The sequence below is a fragment of the Anas platyrhynchos genome, chromosome 1 (genome assembly GCF_047663525.1).
Source record: "Anas platyrhynchos isolate ZD024472 breed Pekin duck chromosome 1, IASCAAS_PekinDuck_T2T, whole genome shotgun sequence".
Taxonomy (NCBI): domain Eukaryota; kingdom Metazoa; phylum Chordata; class Aves; order Anseriformes; family Anatidae; genus Anas; species Anas platyrhynchos.
The window spans coordinates 206,448,671-206,463,825 of NC_092587.1; the positions used below are offsets into that span (position 1 = coordinate 206,448,671).

Genomic DNA, 15,155 nt, shown 5'->3' on the forward strand with positions numbered 1-15,155 from the left:
AAAAAATTAATGATAGGCTCGAAGACCCTGAACATAAAGTTCAGTTGTCTAGAAAATCTGTTAAGTTGCTGAGCATCTTGCAGCGACTTAAAAAAAAAACAACAAAAAAACAACAAAAATGGGGCTCCTAAATGAAATGTCAATGCGTGTTCTGCCAGATGAGCCGATGCTGGTAATGCTCTGCGCTCCGCTCGGTCGTGTGGCGTTCCAGATGCTGGCGATTCTCTGGATTCCTGAATGGAAAACTACCCGCTTCACCCTCATGTCTGAGCTCCCAGCCCCTGATCAAATCCTGCAGCAGAGCCCCCAGCGTCCTTCCTGGTGGGTGCACCGCATTGTAACAGCTTTGGCTGCTGCACCAAGAGCTGATTTAATGCTTTTGTCATCTGGGAGTGCAGATAATTCATCGTTCAGGACACGCTTCCAGAGAACCTGCAGAGAAAGGAAGCCTCCCAGGGAGCTAACAAGTAGTTTTTAGCATCTCCAGAGCACTTTGAGGTTGCTGTCCTGCCCTCTGTCCCCTCAGAGACACACAGTGACCTGTTCAGCTGCAGTTCACCGTCAGGAGGGAGCAACCATCAACCTGCCCTCTGTTTTGGGGGTAAAACCGAGCTTTTGCAGCAGCAACCCTGCAGGTGGGGGACGTTCTGCTTGGGGCTCTGTTCCTCCATCATGCCAACACCATGGTGAGTGCAAGGGACGCCGTCAGGCTGTGCACTGATATTTGCAGCCCCAAAGACACCCAGAGGAGGCTGCGAGGTGTCGGCTGAGCTGCGAGCCTGCTGGGCTGTACCTGCCGTGCCTCCGGGGCTTTCCTGCCTGCCTTCCTCCTCCTCTCCTGGCCTCCCGCCAGGTTCTCTCCGTGGCATTAATATTTTACTTCCTTTTGCTTGCTGGGTTTTACCTGGAGGCCTTCGTACAGCTCAGGGAACAGCATGATGGCAAGAAGGGAAATTATGAAACTGCTGGGACCTGTGGTGGCTGCAGGTCTGTGTCCACCTCGTTTATCCAACACCGTGGGTGCGTGGCTGCACGTCCTGCCTCGTCCTGGGCACGTCCTGGCTGCGTTATGGGGTCGGAAAGCTGCTCACAAGGTTTTGTCTGAAGCTGCCTGGGGCTGGGGACGTGCACGCGTGCGCAGCGTGGATCCCGTGAGGGCTCTGGGTGCGACCTGGTGCCTTTGCTGCCGCAGGGTATCGGGTGTCAACCTGTGCGGAACAAGAGGCTGTTGTTTACCTGGCACACAGCTCTTTGTCCTTATGCTGTAACCCTGGCGAAGGCAGCGTAAGCCTTCTGTTGGTGCTGTGGATCATTTACAGGGATCGTGGCCTTCGGAGCCCTACTCAGGAACCACAACCAAAGGCTGCCGCTTGCTGGTTCATTTTTTGAGCTGTCGCAGTGCTAACCCTGCAGATTTCCCCGGTGACACCTCTCCTCCCTGGGCTCAGGGCCTCTCACAGGCTCTAGACTTGTGGGATCCCTGTGGGATCTCGGTTCTGGAACCTGATGAGCAGCTCAGAGTGCTTGGTAGCTCTCCTGGCAAAAAGGGCTGCTGCAAATCACCCTCTGGTACTACCCGCTGAAGTGCACAGCCTCCTGATGTCCTCTGCCTGTTGCCTCCCGTGCTCTCGTGCTCCCAGTCTCATTCTGACAGGGTACAAAGGTGCGGCTGGAGGGGAGCAAAGAGGACCTCATTTTAGGAATCTGATTTGGGTAAGAGTTCTCTGGTGCCTCACACCAGCAGGGAGCCCAGCATTCAGCTATGCTCAACCACAAGCCAGAGCTTAGGCACTGGTCCTGCTGCCTGGGGTAGATGTAGGGTTGGGGAGTGGGTTTGTTCCAGGGATAAGTTTTTAGTGAAACCACTGCGAGGGATTTTGGGCAGGTGGAGGAAGGCTCACACAGCAGGCTGAGGGCAGTTAATTTGCAGAGGGTACCCAGATTCAGGCACGTACCCTGTGTGAGCTCTCCAAGAAGTGATCTGGCGTTCAGCACACAGTTGTGTTATCTGCAGCTCTGGAGGCAGTGTAAGTACTTAGCACCAGTCTGGTGCCTGCACGGCTGCAACTTGGCTCATTTTCACTTCTCACAACCCCTGGGTTTGGTGGTTGCTCGTCCCTGCTGTCCGAGGGATGTGCTGTGCAGTGACGCACACCAGGACGATGGCACAGCCTCCGTTTGGGGAAGGGAAGGAGGACGAGCTGTAGCCCTCCCAGCTTTCTGAACCCCCCCTGGACGTTAATTCCTGGGGCTGTCCTGTGGGGTGGGAATGGGATTGTGGTGCTGCACCCAAACGTGTAGGGTTCGGATCTTGTCTCACCTCATTTATCTCGGGCACTCCACAAGTTGTGCCTGAGGTCTGAACTTCCCTCCTGCCTTGTGGCAGCAGAGGCAATGACACTTTCAGAGGCTCCTTTCGTGCCACCTGGGCTTTGCACTTGTAGGATGAGCTGCGTTAGCCTCTGCAGGGCTCCGTCCCTTGCCTTTAGCTGCGGGGGCTAAGAATGATGGATTGCAGGGTCAGAAGATGGAGAAAGGGCAGCGAGGCCGGAGAGCCTGGAGCCGGGCTCTGCTCAGGGGTGCCCAGGGCCAGGAGCAGAGGCCCCGGGCCCAGCCTGGAGCCCGGGAGGTGTCCTCTGGGCCCCAGGCAGCACTGCTGTGCTGGGCGGGTGCCCAGAGAGGGGCTGGGGGCTCCTCCGCGGGGGCTCCAGCAGCTGCTGGGACCTGGGGCGAGCGGCTCCGCGGGGCCCTGCTGGGGCAGGGGGCGAGTGGCAGCACCCAGGGGTGCCCCCAGCATCAGCCAGGTTTGTCAGGCTATGATTTGATCCCTCTTAGTTTTTGAGTTTGTTCCGTTTGGTCTCTTGTTGTGCATGAGAAGTGCAAACTATCCGCTGCTGGCACGTGTTTTGGAGATCTCCTGAGCTGCTTCTGAAATCCTCGTGGCTGCAAGGCTGGCTGAAGGTTCAGACCTGCCATCAGGTTGTAGGTTAAGCAGCTTCGCTTAAGACACTCCGTGTCTTGAGCTTGAGACGCTCGGTGCTGTGCCGTTAGCTGCAGTGTGCTCGTTGTGTCTCTGCACCTCCTTCCTCACCCTGTCTCTCTCCTCTCTCCTGCCCAGGTTGTTGCTGGAAGGCACGGACGTCAACGCCAGGCACCGGCTGGGCTGGACTGCTCTGATGGTGGCAGCTATCAACAGAAATTCCAGGTGAGTTTGTCCCAGCGCTCACCATCACCCAGGGGTAAGCTGCTGCTAGAGCTGCCTCCCTGCTCGATAAAACCACGCTGAGCTCCGCAAGGGTTCTGTAAATTTTGGGCGTTTTGGGGCGTGTTGAGCAGCGGGACCCGAGGGGGCTTTTTGCTCCTCATCACCCTGTTTGTGGCGTGGCAGATGGAGCTCTGCAGCCTGAGAGGTGCTGAGCTGACGGTGCCATTCCACAGCAGCAGGCTGATTTTGGCACCTGATGAGGCTCGGGGTGTTATCGGCAGGTCATTTAACGCCAGGGGCTCAAATAGCTCCCGTCAGAGCAGCCGCGTCCCTCCTGGCTTGCGGGGCCTTTGCCGGGTCTTTCATGCTAGGCCTTTATGAAGCAAAAAGGCCCAACGCCGTGCCCTCCCTCCTGAGTTCCCATGATGATCGCTGTGGCTTCTTGTAACCTTTTAAAGGCACTCCTAAATATATTCAGTCTACAACTAAATTCAATTAGTTTTTTTTTTTTTTATTTAAAGAAAAAAAAAAAAGAGAAAGAGAAATCCAATTTTCGAAAACGTGGGACAGACGGGAGAATGAGCTTTGATGTTACAACCTCTCGGGGATGCTTTACTTAGTCACAAGTTCATAAGCAAAAAAGCCTAATGACTTGGGAAAACACAGGATTAAAGCGGGGCACAAAGGCCGAATATCCGCTCTCGGGCGACACGATTCGGATCCGTGTGCCGAGTTCGTGTGTGGTGCAAACTTTGATGTGTGCTATGACAAGCTGGAAGTCGTGACCTCCTCGGGGAGCTCCTTAAGACGGGCACAGAGGCGGGGGACGGGGACTGTTTGTTTAACTTTGATGTCCGAGCAGCAACGGGCCCCGTTGTTTGCCCGGCCGCGGAGGGCCGCGCTTCGGAGCCTCCCACCTCTGCCGCAGGACAATGGTCAGCAATGGAGTGTGACGGCTGTTGACCATTCCAAGTGAGCGGTGGACCAGAACAGGGCTTCCCGAGTTGCAAAGGCTCAGAGGAGACGGGGAGAAAGGCCGTTCACGGTACAGTAATTGCCTAAAATCAGGTAGAAATGCTAATGGAAACGTCGAGGCAGGGCCGGGCGCGCGGCACCCAGGCGGGTCCCTCGCTGCAGGCACAGCACCAGCAGGGCGTCGTGCTGGGGAGCTGGCAGGAAGGCAGCGCTGGCCGTGGTGCCTGAATTGTGTTTGTTTTCCCCACATTTTGGACAAACATTGACTTGAATTGAAAATTAGAAGTCCTGGAGTATCTGAAGCCTGGTAGGACGTGTCTCTGACAATATACCAGAAGAGTAATTAGGCACTTCACAGAGACAAACATTGGTGCCAGCCCGCCAAGCTTACGCCTGGTGTAACAGCTCTGTTGCTACCACTGGGGCGATGCCAGACGTATTTTTGGGCCGGGTGTGGGAGCGGGGAGAGCCGGGCGTGGGGAGCTGCTGGCTTTGACTCAACGGTGTAGGTTTGCCCGCAGAATTGTACACACTTGGCTTTTCCCTTCCAAACGCAGCGCCTGCTGCTGCTCGGGATCTCTCACAGTCCCTTTATACACTTTGGGGACTGGGCTGAATGCAGCTCACTGCACTCTGCAGGAGAATGCAGGATTTTTGGCTCTGCCCAGCCACAGCAGCTGCATTACAAATTGTTAGGATTTAGGTTCTCAGCTCCTCAGTCAGCCTCTGGGGGCTGAGCTGGGTCTCTGGCTCTCACGTCAGAGGAGAGGTCAGTGGTGGCTCGGAGGTGGCCCAGATGCAGCCGCTGAGCCAGGGTCTGCACCTTTAGCTTGGGAGAAGCACAAGGTCATTCAATTTTGCTTAAATGCGCTCTGCCAGCACTTCTTTTTTTAATGTTTTCGCTACCTGAGCGAGTCACCCAGCGTGGCTGCAGGGGGCCGTGGCGCTGGTAGCTGAAATGAGTGTTTTTGTGTTAGAACCACTAAGAGAAAGGAAGCCTTCAGCCCCAAATTGCTGTCTCTTCCAAGTCGTTTTTCAAAGTGGAACTATGGCTTGGAGTCTCTGCTGTGCTGCTGGAGATTTCTGTGACCTGTCCTTTAGCTTTGTAATGTTTCCCAATTTTCGCAGCCCTCACTCTTCCAATTAGACAGCTACAGTCCATATGTTTAATCGAATTTCAGAGGCTGCATTGATGATTCCTGTCAGCTGCCCTCAGCTACAAGATGAAATCCCAGGTGCCAGCAGGGATCTTTGGGGTCTGTCTTTCCTTTTTTTCAACAAAACACTGATCGTTCTCCTCCTCTTGAAAATTTCCTGTGTCCGAAACATCCCGAGGCACTGAGCAGCGATCCTGGTGTGTTCCCACTTGAGGTTTGCGTTTCTACTGATCGGTTTTGAGGGTGTGTAGCTGGGAAGGAGCAGAGTGCTGGCTCCTAGCCCCAGCACCGGGCACTTTGCTCTGCTGCCTGGGGCAGGGCAGGGGCTGTGCGTGGACTTGGGTCAGCCTCAGCAGCACTTTTTGTAGAAAACGTGGCCATTTCTTCGAGAAGAACAGGTTGTGTGATCTGCAGGAGAGCTACCACGACGTCTGGGATCCACTCGGTCTCTGCTGGGTGGCTCGGGGGAGTTATTTCTCTTCTCCTGGCCTTTAAATGCTGTGCGTGTCTTTGTGTGCCGCTGGGGCTCTCTCTTGCACTGCAGATTCCCAGGGCCACCGCGCGCGGTGCCAGGCAGAGTTCAAGCCCCCAGCCATTGCTGAGATGCCAATTACAGAAATGAAGGGAGGCTGCTAATTGCTGCAGCGTGGCGCCTGATTTTGCTGTTGGGTGATGTAAATTTAGCTGGGATAATCTAGATGATGTAAAACAACGTAGATGATATAAAAGCGTTGTAGAATGAGTTGTGTTCCTTTTTTTGTTCTCCTAATAAGCGCGTTTCCTTCTTCCAGACCTTTCCTGAGGCAGGGATAGATCAACTTCGTGGTTACTCTTTCTAAGTGAGTGGGGGTCCTGCTCCAAACCCCTCGGCTCTTGGTGAGACAGCTTGTAACCGGGTTGAGATAGAGACAGATCAGCTGTCAGGACGTTTACACAGGCAAAGAAGGGTTTCTGCTCCAATTCCTGTTGCTGGGGGAGCTTTAGCATAGCTAAGGATGCACTGGTGCTGGTTTTAGTCCAAACATAAGGACGGGTAAGTGTCAGCTCACGCATTCTGCAGGGTCTGACAGCCCTGAGCCCTGAGGAGTAACCCAGGTGGGTGGCTGTGCACACACACACACACACACCCCTTAATTTTCGTGTACATTTTCCTTTTGGAGTGGCTCCTGGCCTGTTTCCTCTTCAGTATCTGTGCGAGCCCGTTCTTCCGAACCTCAAGCCCTGTTTTAAAATGGTTTCTTAATTCTCCTTGAAAGACGTCCGTGTTAAAAGGGAGGATTTATGGCCGATGTGAAAAACGCTGCTAGGGGCCTTCTTCCCTTGGCCGTACCTGCTAGCTTTGCACATCTACCATATTTATAGTAATTAAGCTTTAATTAAACGCTTGCTGCGAGCTTTGTGGGTTTTGTGCCTTCGTTAAAATCAGCTCTCATGAATAAAACCAAACAAAGCAGCAAGTACCTCAGCAGGCCAGTGGTCCAGGCCCTGCACGGCGAGGGGACGGGTTTCTCTGCAGCAGTGCCCACGTTTTTACAGCACGGAGAGAGAACAGAAAACGACTTTTGCTGCGGCTGGCTCTGTCCCAGCAAGGTCTCTGCCCCAGGGGGTGTTTGCTGGGACCAGCTGCAGCTCTGGGTGGGACTGAGGCAGAGCTGCCTGCTTTGGGGGAGGCTGGGTGTGTTTCCTCAGGGTAAGCACACAAGTCCTCATCTTTCCAGCTTCCCCTTTTCCTCTTTGCTAATATAACTGCAGGGCTTCTGTCCATCTTCCTGCGCCCTTTCTCACATCCCCGTCTTGTTTTACACTGAAAGGAGCCCTTCAGTCTTGCACTAAGTGCCTCCAGCAGCTGTGCAGAGATCTTATCAAGATGCCCCCAGTGAGTGCAGGGAAAGCAGGAGGAGGGACAGGAACAGAGCCCAGCTCCACCTAAAGAGCAGTTTCTTTAGTTAAACAGATGTTTTCTGTCGGAAGCTCGTCCCCAGCTCCCTTTCCCATGGGTGTTGTTCAGTCCAGACCCCTTTGTGCTCTCAGAAAGCAGCAAGGGCCAGCCTCGGAGCTCTGTGCTGCTGAATCATTCCTTCCCCGTGCTCTGCAGTGCGTCTTGCTTCTTCATCCAGTTCAGTGTGAGCTCCTGCCTTCGCCTCCCAGCTGTACATCTTCCTGTTTGATCAGGGGCTTTACCCTCTGGTTCCTCCCTTTGCTGTTCCAACATCCTCTCCTTTTCTCTATTTCCCTTCTGCAGCTTTGGCTTCTTCCCCCCCCTTTTCTCCTTATGATTCCATCTGCAGGTCTGGATCTTTTTCCTTCTCAACACCTTCCTGCCAAAGACGAGTGACTCCTCTGGGCCTCAGCAATCCTTTTCCTTCCCCATCTTTCTCTGTAGACAACAGAGCTGTGGGGCAGAGGCTCTACAAGGAACCAGACCCAGCAGTGCCTGGCCCCTTCCCTCCTCCACCTCTCCGCACAGAGAGGAGCTGGGGAGAGGCTCCCACTCTGTGCTGCTGTGGCTCATCAAGGCTGGGACGTGTGCCTCTTCCACACGTACCTGGGCTGGGTAGAAGGTGCTGTGCAGATGTTTTATTTTGGTAATAACAGCACATCGTGCATGGCAATATTCTGGTGGGTGCGTTCCAAGGCTTGCAGCGAGGGCTGACTGATCAGAGCTGCTCCCTGTCTATAGGCACTGACGTGATGAACTGCTGCAGCCTTGTCACCTATATTAGCTACATACATCTGTTCTCTGGGATTTTTTTCACTCCTTTCACTTCAGGCAACTGTTTCAGAGCTGTCTGCAGCAGAGCTGGCAGGATACCTGGATGCCTTCAGAAGCGCACGTGTCGGCTGTCAAGGAGCTGAGGAGTGACACGAGGTTTTCTGCTGAGGATGCTGCATTTTGGGGGCTTGCTCCTGTAAACTGAGGCATTGTGGTGGAGCGATGGGGTCTTCTTTGTCTGGGGCTCCCACCAGAGCTCGGGGCAGCCGGATATCAAAACACATCAAGGTTTTTGCATTGTGCTGCTAACTCACGGTCATGGGGATCACCGGGCTTCGTGCTTCACCAACCCCAGCTGCCGGCGGCTCGGTCCGGGCGCTGCGCCTCTCCTGACGCAGCCCCAGCCACGTCCAGCCACCTCGTCATTGATTTCTCCCCCCCCTCCCTGCATTGTATGGATGTATTTATTTATTTAACAATATGTTGGGCCGGCCATTAAAAGCAGAAAGCACTTTCTCCGATCGATCGAGCTGCCCAGCGAACTTCAGCTCAGCGCTGCCCTCTGAGTCATCAGCAGGGTCAGCGCGGATTTGTATTCACGCTGATGAATAGGCCCTGCCTCTAATCAAATGAAAACTTGATCAGCAAATTAAAACTCGGCTCGTTGAGGCTGTTGAGCACAGGTGAGTTATGGAGGGGCCTAGGCCAGCTCCAGGCTGTGTCCCTGTCTGGGTAGCTGGTGAAGAGAGTTTTCTGCCCCAAAACCTGTGCCAAGAGAAATGAAACGGGAGGAATATTGACCAGGGACTCCTCCAGTGAGCACCCACCCCTTTATTAATACCCAGTAACTGAGCTACAGAGGAGAGAGCTGCCTTGATGCCTTCCATAGCATTTTGACCAGAGCCTCACAGAGCTTCAGAGAGCTTCCGTAATTAAGCCCTGGAGCTGCCTTTTGACCTGGGAAGCATCTACACTTCTCCCCCCTGGAAAACTGGGATTTTTAACCGGATTTAAGTGGGATTTTTAACCAGAGACTAGATTGCTGGACCATGCTTTGTTAGTGCCATCTGATTTCCGTAAGTCCTTTGCTTATTCCAATCCACACGCTTTCCGCCGATGAGTGCGGTCGCTCTGCATTTTGATTCCGCTGTTACCTTTCCTAAAGGCTAATTTGCTTGAATGTCCCATTACCTGCAAATTGGATGGGTACGATCAATAGTTGTGATTCCAGGAACGGCTGGCTGCTGCAGAAGTGCCTGGAGGGGACGACACGTCCCAAAAGCAGGAGGTTAGATTGAAAGATGGTTGGACAGGGAGGCTGGATGTACAGCACGGTGTTATCGGGCCAGCGAGTCCCTTTCCCTTCCTGTTTACAGGATCCCAGAGCCTGAAAAAAAAAAGAGCTGCCATCAGGGGCCGGGGTTTTGGAACACCAAATTTTGCCAGTAAGAGATCCTATCAGTGCTTATTAAACTCGAGCCTCCCAGCAGTCTTAAGAGCTAAGGAAATGTTCCTTATCTCTGCTTTATAGATGGGGGGGAAATGGTGAAAAGGGTCATTAACGGAGAGAGCTGGGCAGTGCAGACACCGTAACCTCCTGCCTGCACATTCAGGCTGCCTGGCAGCTGGCACATGTGGTACTCTGCTAAACTTCTGCTGAAAGGTGGTTGTCCAGGGGGCAATGCTGAAGGTGTACGCTCTGAATGGAGAGGAAAGGGCTTCCTGAGAGTCACCAGAAGCACATGGAGGTGATAGCTGATGAAGTGCCTGGGAAGAACTATTCATCTCGAGGTAGGCACTAAGAACAGGACAGGAAGACAGATGAAGCTACCAAGGAAATTACAAGGCATTGTGTGTTTTCCTCTGACTCATTTGGTACCCGTTTCTCACCCCTGGGCTGCGAGGTTGTGGATTAAAGCCCTGCACTGGGACTTGGGATCGTTTCTCTTCAAATGAAGAAGAGGCAGCGACCTTAAAACACATCATAGCCTGTCAGCTAAAATGGGAGTGGAGGGATCTCTTTGGTGGTGACAGCTGTGAGGCCTGGGTCCGAGGAGAGAGGTGTGTCCGTATCAGAACCTGTGCAGCAAGGACTTGAAGGATCAGAGCGGCTTTCTGCAGCTGAAGCTCCCCCAGAGGTTCTGTGCTGGATGCGAGGGCTTCACAGTAAGTCAGCTGCTGGGGCTGAGCAATCCAAGGCTTTACCTGAGGCAGATTGCACTCACGATGGCGTGCTGCTCAGCAGCTGGGCTCCCACCTGAATCCTCTGGTCCCGTTGCACCTAGGGACACTCACTATTTAGTTTTCCATCCCTAGGTCCTCAACAAAGAAACCACGGGGGAACAGGGCAGTGCCTGCCCCACGGTTTTCCGTCCTGTACCTCCTGCTTCCCACAGGGACTGCATCTTCAAGATCTCCGATGCGCTTCTCGCAGCACCCACTGGGCTGAGCAGCACCGGTACTGGAGTTGCAGGATGTCTCCAGAGCAATCCAGCACTGGGTCTGTGCACAGATCAATGAGCTCCTCCAGGTAGAAGCCCTGTCTGTGGCACCATCATTTCTCCTGCTTTGGGGCTGTGGACAACTGGCACACCCCGTACCCACCAGCCTGGCACCGAGAACAGGATCGAGGATCTCTGAGGACCTACAGAGTGACCAGGGGTGGAAGAGCCTGGGCAGCTGTGTGTGCTGAAAAGCCCTTGTGAGAGGAGCTGAAGGATTTGTAGGATAAGTTTTGTTCCCCCTGCCTTCCTGATGCTCCTAAGGTGGTCCTGAAGGACCTACAGGCTTATTGTGTGTGTGGAGAGCCAGCTCTCCTATATAAAGTGTCCTCACTGGGGTGGCCTTTGGGAGCCCAGTAGCAGAGACATGGCTTTTGTGAACACGGGGTGGGAGATTTGTTGTTGAAATTGTTCCGTGAGGACTGAGGATGAGACAAAAAGGTTCTGTCTAGCTGGGGCTATGCTGAAGAGAGTCGTCTCACACAGTGATGCTTGCACCAAGAGCAAAACTGCTGAATGAATGGGAAGAGAAGTCTGTCTGGAGAGATCCAGCTGGCAGAGGACAAGCACACCTCACACACAAGCACATCTCTTACCCAAGGCTTCCTGTCCTCTGCTGCTGATACCCAAAAATAGGGGAGATGACCTCCCCTCAGTGCCAGCAGATACCTGCCGGTCGGGTGTCTAACCTGATCATGGGCGCAACATTCAAAGTATTTGAGAAAATCTTCAGGGGCGTGGGGCTGAGCGAGCGGCTCCGCGGGGCCCTGCAGAGCTGCGCTGAGCAATCACCGTTTGAAGATCAGGATGTGCATCTCAGCCGAAATATTTTGGAAGTAAGGACGTTGCTGATGTATGAATATAAAGGAACTCGGGGTGATCCCAGAGGTGTGTGCCAGGAGGGTCTCCTGGCTCCCAGCGTGCCGCTTTATTCCCCAGAAGTAACTTTGTGCACGGTGAGGAGCGTCGCAGTGCCTCTGTTCAGAGAATAACCACCTTTTATTCCGCTAATGCATTTATGGGGTAGACAGGAGAGAAGCTTAAGTTAAATTGTAAATGTGAGCTGACAAGAGGCAGCCTGCAGATCCCTGTCAGTCAGGCTGCGCCGCGTGGGGCACAGAGCCGCTGTCAGCCCCTGAGCCATGGCACCGCTGATGAATGCTCGCTAACGCTGTGCTGTCTAGTTGTCATGGCAAGCTTGAACCCTGGAAAAAAAAAATAAATTAAAAATTAACTGGCTTCGAGCTGCTTTCGGAGGTGGTGGGGAATCTAATTTTTGCCTGATGATTCTGGGTTCAGAAGCAGACACACAGGACTTCCACACCAAGCTCCTCGGCCTGTGTGTCTCAGAATCCCAAAATCCCAGAACCATCCGGGTGGGAAGAGCCCTCCAAGATCACCCAGCCCAACCTCTGACCTAACCCTAACCAGCCCTCCCCTAACCCAGATCACTGAGCTCTACCCCTAAACGTCTTTTAAAGACCTCCAGGGATGGGGACTGAACCCTGGGCAGCCCATCCCAATGCCTCACAACCCTTTTGGTGAAGAAGTTCTTCCTAATATCCACTCTAAAGCGTCGTGCTGATCTGTCGTAGCATGTTGGTAACCTTCCAGGTCTGGGGACCCTAAACCTCAGCTCCAGCACCGGGCAGTTGGAGTGGGGATGTGCTGCCTGTGTTGCTGTGCTGCCCTAGGAGGATCTGCCTCTCCACCAGGCACTGCAGGGTGCAGTAATTGGGAGTTCTCTACAAATTCGGAGATGAAATCTCTTTCAGAAGTCCTGGCTGGGTTGCAGATGATCAGGCTGTCTTCAGCAGTGATCTCGTACAAATTGTCTGGTGCTCAAAGGCAGAGGGTTGACTGAACCTCACGCAGGAGTCAAATGCTTTTCTTCCAAGACCCTGTATACGTAATGCAGTTGAAATCTGTTTTTGAGTTCTGAGTTTGGTGCTTCCTCTTGGGAGGGCAGAAGAAAGCAAGGACTGGCTGTGTGTGACATGCAGCGTGGGTGCAAGGGCTGCCTGCTTAAGGGTGGCTTCCATCAGCTCTCCAGATGTAGAGGGACTGCTCAAATGAGAGCTATAAACTGTAGAGCAGAGTCCTTGAGCATGACTAGGAGCCTTCCAGACCCTTACCATGTCATACTTCATACCAAAACACTATATGCTTGTATTGTAGGATGGCACCTTTAGTAATGGAGACTTTACTGTCATGATTGCAAAAAAGTAAAAGCAAAATTGCCTCCAAAAGTAAAAGCACGAGCTAGTTTTACTTCCCGTGCCTTGAAGAGTTTTATAAGAACCTGCTTTGTAGCCAAGCTCTGGCTCTGACTGCTGTGGCTGTGAGCAATTTCCACCACTGACCCAGACTAAAAAAGTTACAGGGCTGCATTTCTCACTGCATGTGGCCCTACAAGTGCCTCCCACATCTCGTTGTTTTCAGGATATGCTGGTGTTATTTTATTTGTTGAAATATTCAATAATAGACGTTGGTTTAACTTCCCGCTGCTAGCTGGGAAGGTTTGAGGATGGCTTTCTGAGCCTTGTCTCAGAGCCTGATGGATTCTGATCACTCATTCTGATCACTCACTGTGCCTCTGCCTTCCTTTTCCTGTGATTTGTACCAGCATGGTGAAGATCCTGCTCGCAGCTAACGCAGACCCAAACCTCGGAGATGAATTCAACAGCGTGTACGAGACTGCCAAGGAAAAAGGCCTCCATTCTTTAGAAGGTAATACTGTTCCTGTTCAGCTCCCTGTGTTTGCCTTTGAGGTCCCAAAATTCCATTTTCTGTCTTTGAAATGGAAATTTGACCTCTTTCTTTTTCCCAGCTTCTATTTAAATGCAGAGTTACTGGTGCTGTGTGTGGGTGTATGTCTGCAGGTGAGAGAAAACAGTATGTAGCTGCTCACGAGAAGCAATTCCTCGGTGTCCTAGGGATAACTTTTTTATGCACAGCCAGAACACGGTACGAGGCTGTAGGTAGGAGCACCATCCCACTGCCCGGGGAAGGGCAGCGTATTCCACTAGTAGCCGTAGGCTTCTGTCTACAAACAGACATAAAATGAAGGAAGACTTGTCCAACTGACAGAAAGCTGAATGATGCTGACCTGCTTGCAAGTACTCTGGCTGGTTTTTGGCCAGGTGTTAGTGCTGGCTTTCCTCCCTTGCCTTTACTCATCCCTTTAGTCTTCAGACTAAACCAAGGGCTTTTTCCCTGCTCTTATTTGATCTCGTTACGATTTTTCCTGGCCCACGTCTCAAGTTCCAGTCTCACCCTGACGTTATGCCCCATTGTTGGGGAGCTGAGGCAGACTGGACCCCGCTAACATGCCACCAGCTGCTGCCCTCCTGGTTCTGGAGGCATTTTCCCCACCCAAAAGCTGAGCTGACCCACCGTGAGCCCTGGGTCAGCAGCCATGGCACGTGAATCCTCACGTGCAGTATCTCCAGGTCTCTTCTGGCCTCCTCGCCAGAGCTCAGCCCACGCTGGGACTCCTCAGGGCCTGGAGTCTCCAGCCTGACTGCAGTCGTGAGCTTCACCTTCTGCCTCGAAGGGAAACCTTCTCCTGATCACTCTCAGGAGGAAATTTGGGGAAGCCACCCCCTCGGTTCTCCAGGGCGTGTGTTTGCCCCGTGTAGTTTGCAGAGCCAAAATTGCACGGTGACAGCGTCCGTCCATCTGTCTGAGCTTTTTGCCTCGCTGCTAAGAGCTGAAAGCTCTCAGAAAAGTCTAATGAAGGCGTAATATTTGAATATTTGAACCCTTCATAAAACCCGGGTTGAGTTAAGAAGATGAATCAGCGAGGGGACAGTTTTGACAGGGCGTTATTTTATTTTTAAAAGCTCTCCGCTCTCATCCCTCACCGTAACCCGCCCGTGCAATAGACCTGCTCCTTGATGGAAGGGAGGACACACATCTATCAGATTGCTGTAGCAGTGAATGCAAAATGTATGAAACAACATTAAAAAATGAACAATGGAATGCCAATACATAATGCATGTACACAGACTTTATTTAAGACAAAGTATATCAGCCAATAAAGTTAATTGTTTTTGTCTGCATTCATCCCTCTCTAATGTTATATATTTTTGGGGTGAAGAAAAGATAAGGCCACTCAGTAAGAAGTTGCATTAATTCTTTGCTTGACATGTTTTATTAAAAAGAATAAATTCTGTTGCATTTTAAAAAAGAGAGGGAGAGAGAGAGAAACTGCCTTTGTTTTTTATATTTTTCTTTTACCCATTTACATATTTCGTGTATAAATATTTTTTCATAAAAACATCCAAATCGAGAGGGTATGCTCCGCAAACACTGCACAAAATATATTACAGACATTTATATGGATGGCAGGAAGGGAGACAGAGGGCTGAAAATTTCCAGGCACCCAGTGATTGATGGTCGACGAGGCTTCCCCTGACGCTTTATTGAGTTTCCGATGATTATCTCTCTCTGAGACATTTTTTACAGATGACGGCCGAGCTGTCACAACGGACCATGGGGGAAAAAAACCAACAATAATAACACTTTAATCTCTTTACTGCACTGCTCCCTAGTATCTCAGATTCATCTTCCCTGACGCACGCAGTTCATTATCCTGCTCC

The 15,155-nt window shown here is 52.2% G+C and overlaps 1 protein-coding gene across 2 annotated transcripts in view; it reads left to right on the plus strand.

Annotated features, from left to right (window-relative positions):
- Positions 1-15,155, plus strand: part of CLPB (ClpB family mitochondrial disaggregase) — a 61,674-nt gene that overhangs the window by 6,483 nt on the left and 40,036 nt on the right. For both annotated transcript variants that reach the window (XM_038172102.2, XM_038172103.2), the window contains exons 3-4: positions 3,119-3,205; positions 13,178-13,281. In XM_038172102.2, coding sequence (XP_038028030.2) covers positions 3,119-3,205; positions 13,178-13,281 — 191 coding nt within the window. The remainder of the gene's footprint in view (positions 1-3,118; positions 3,206-13,177; positions 13,282-15,155) is intronic.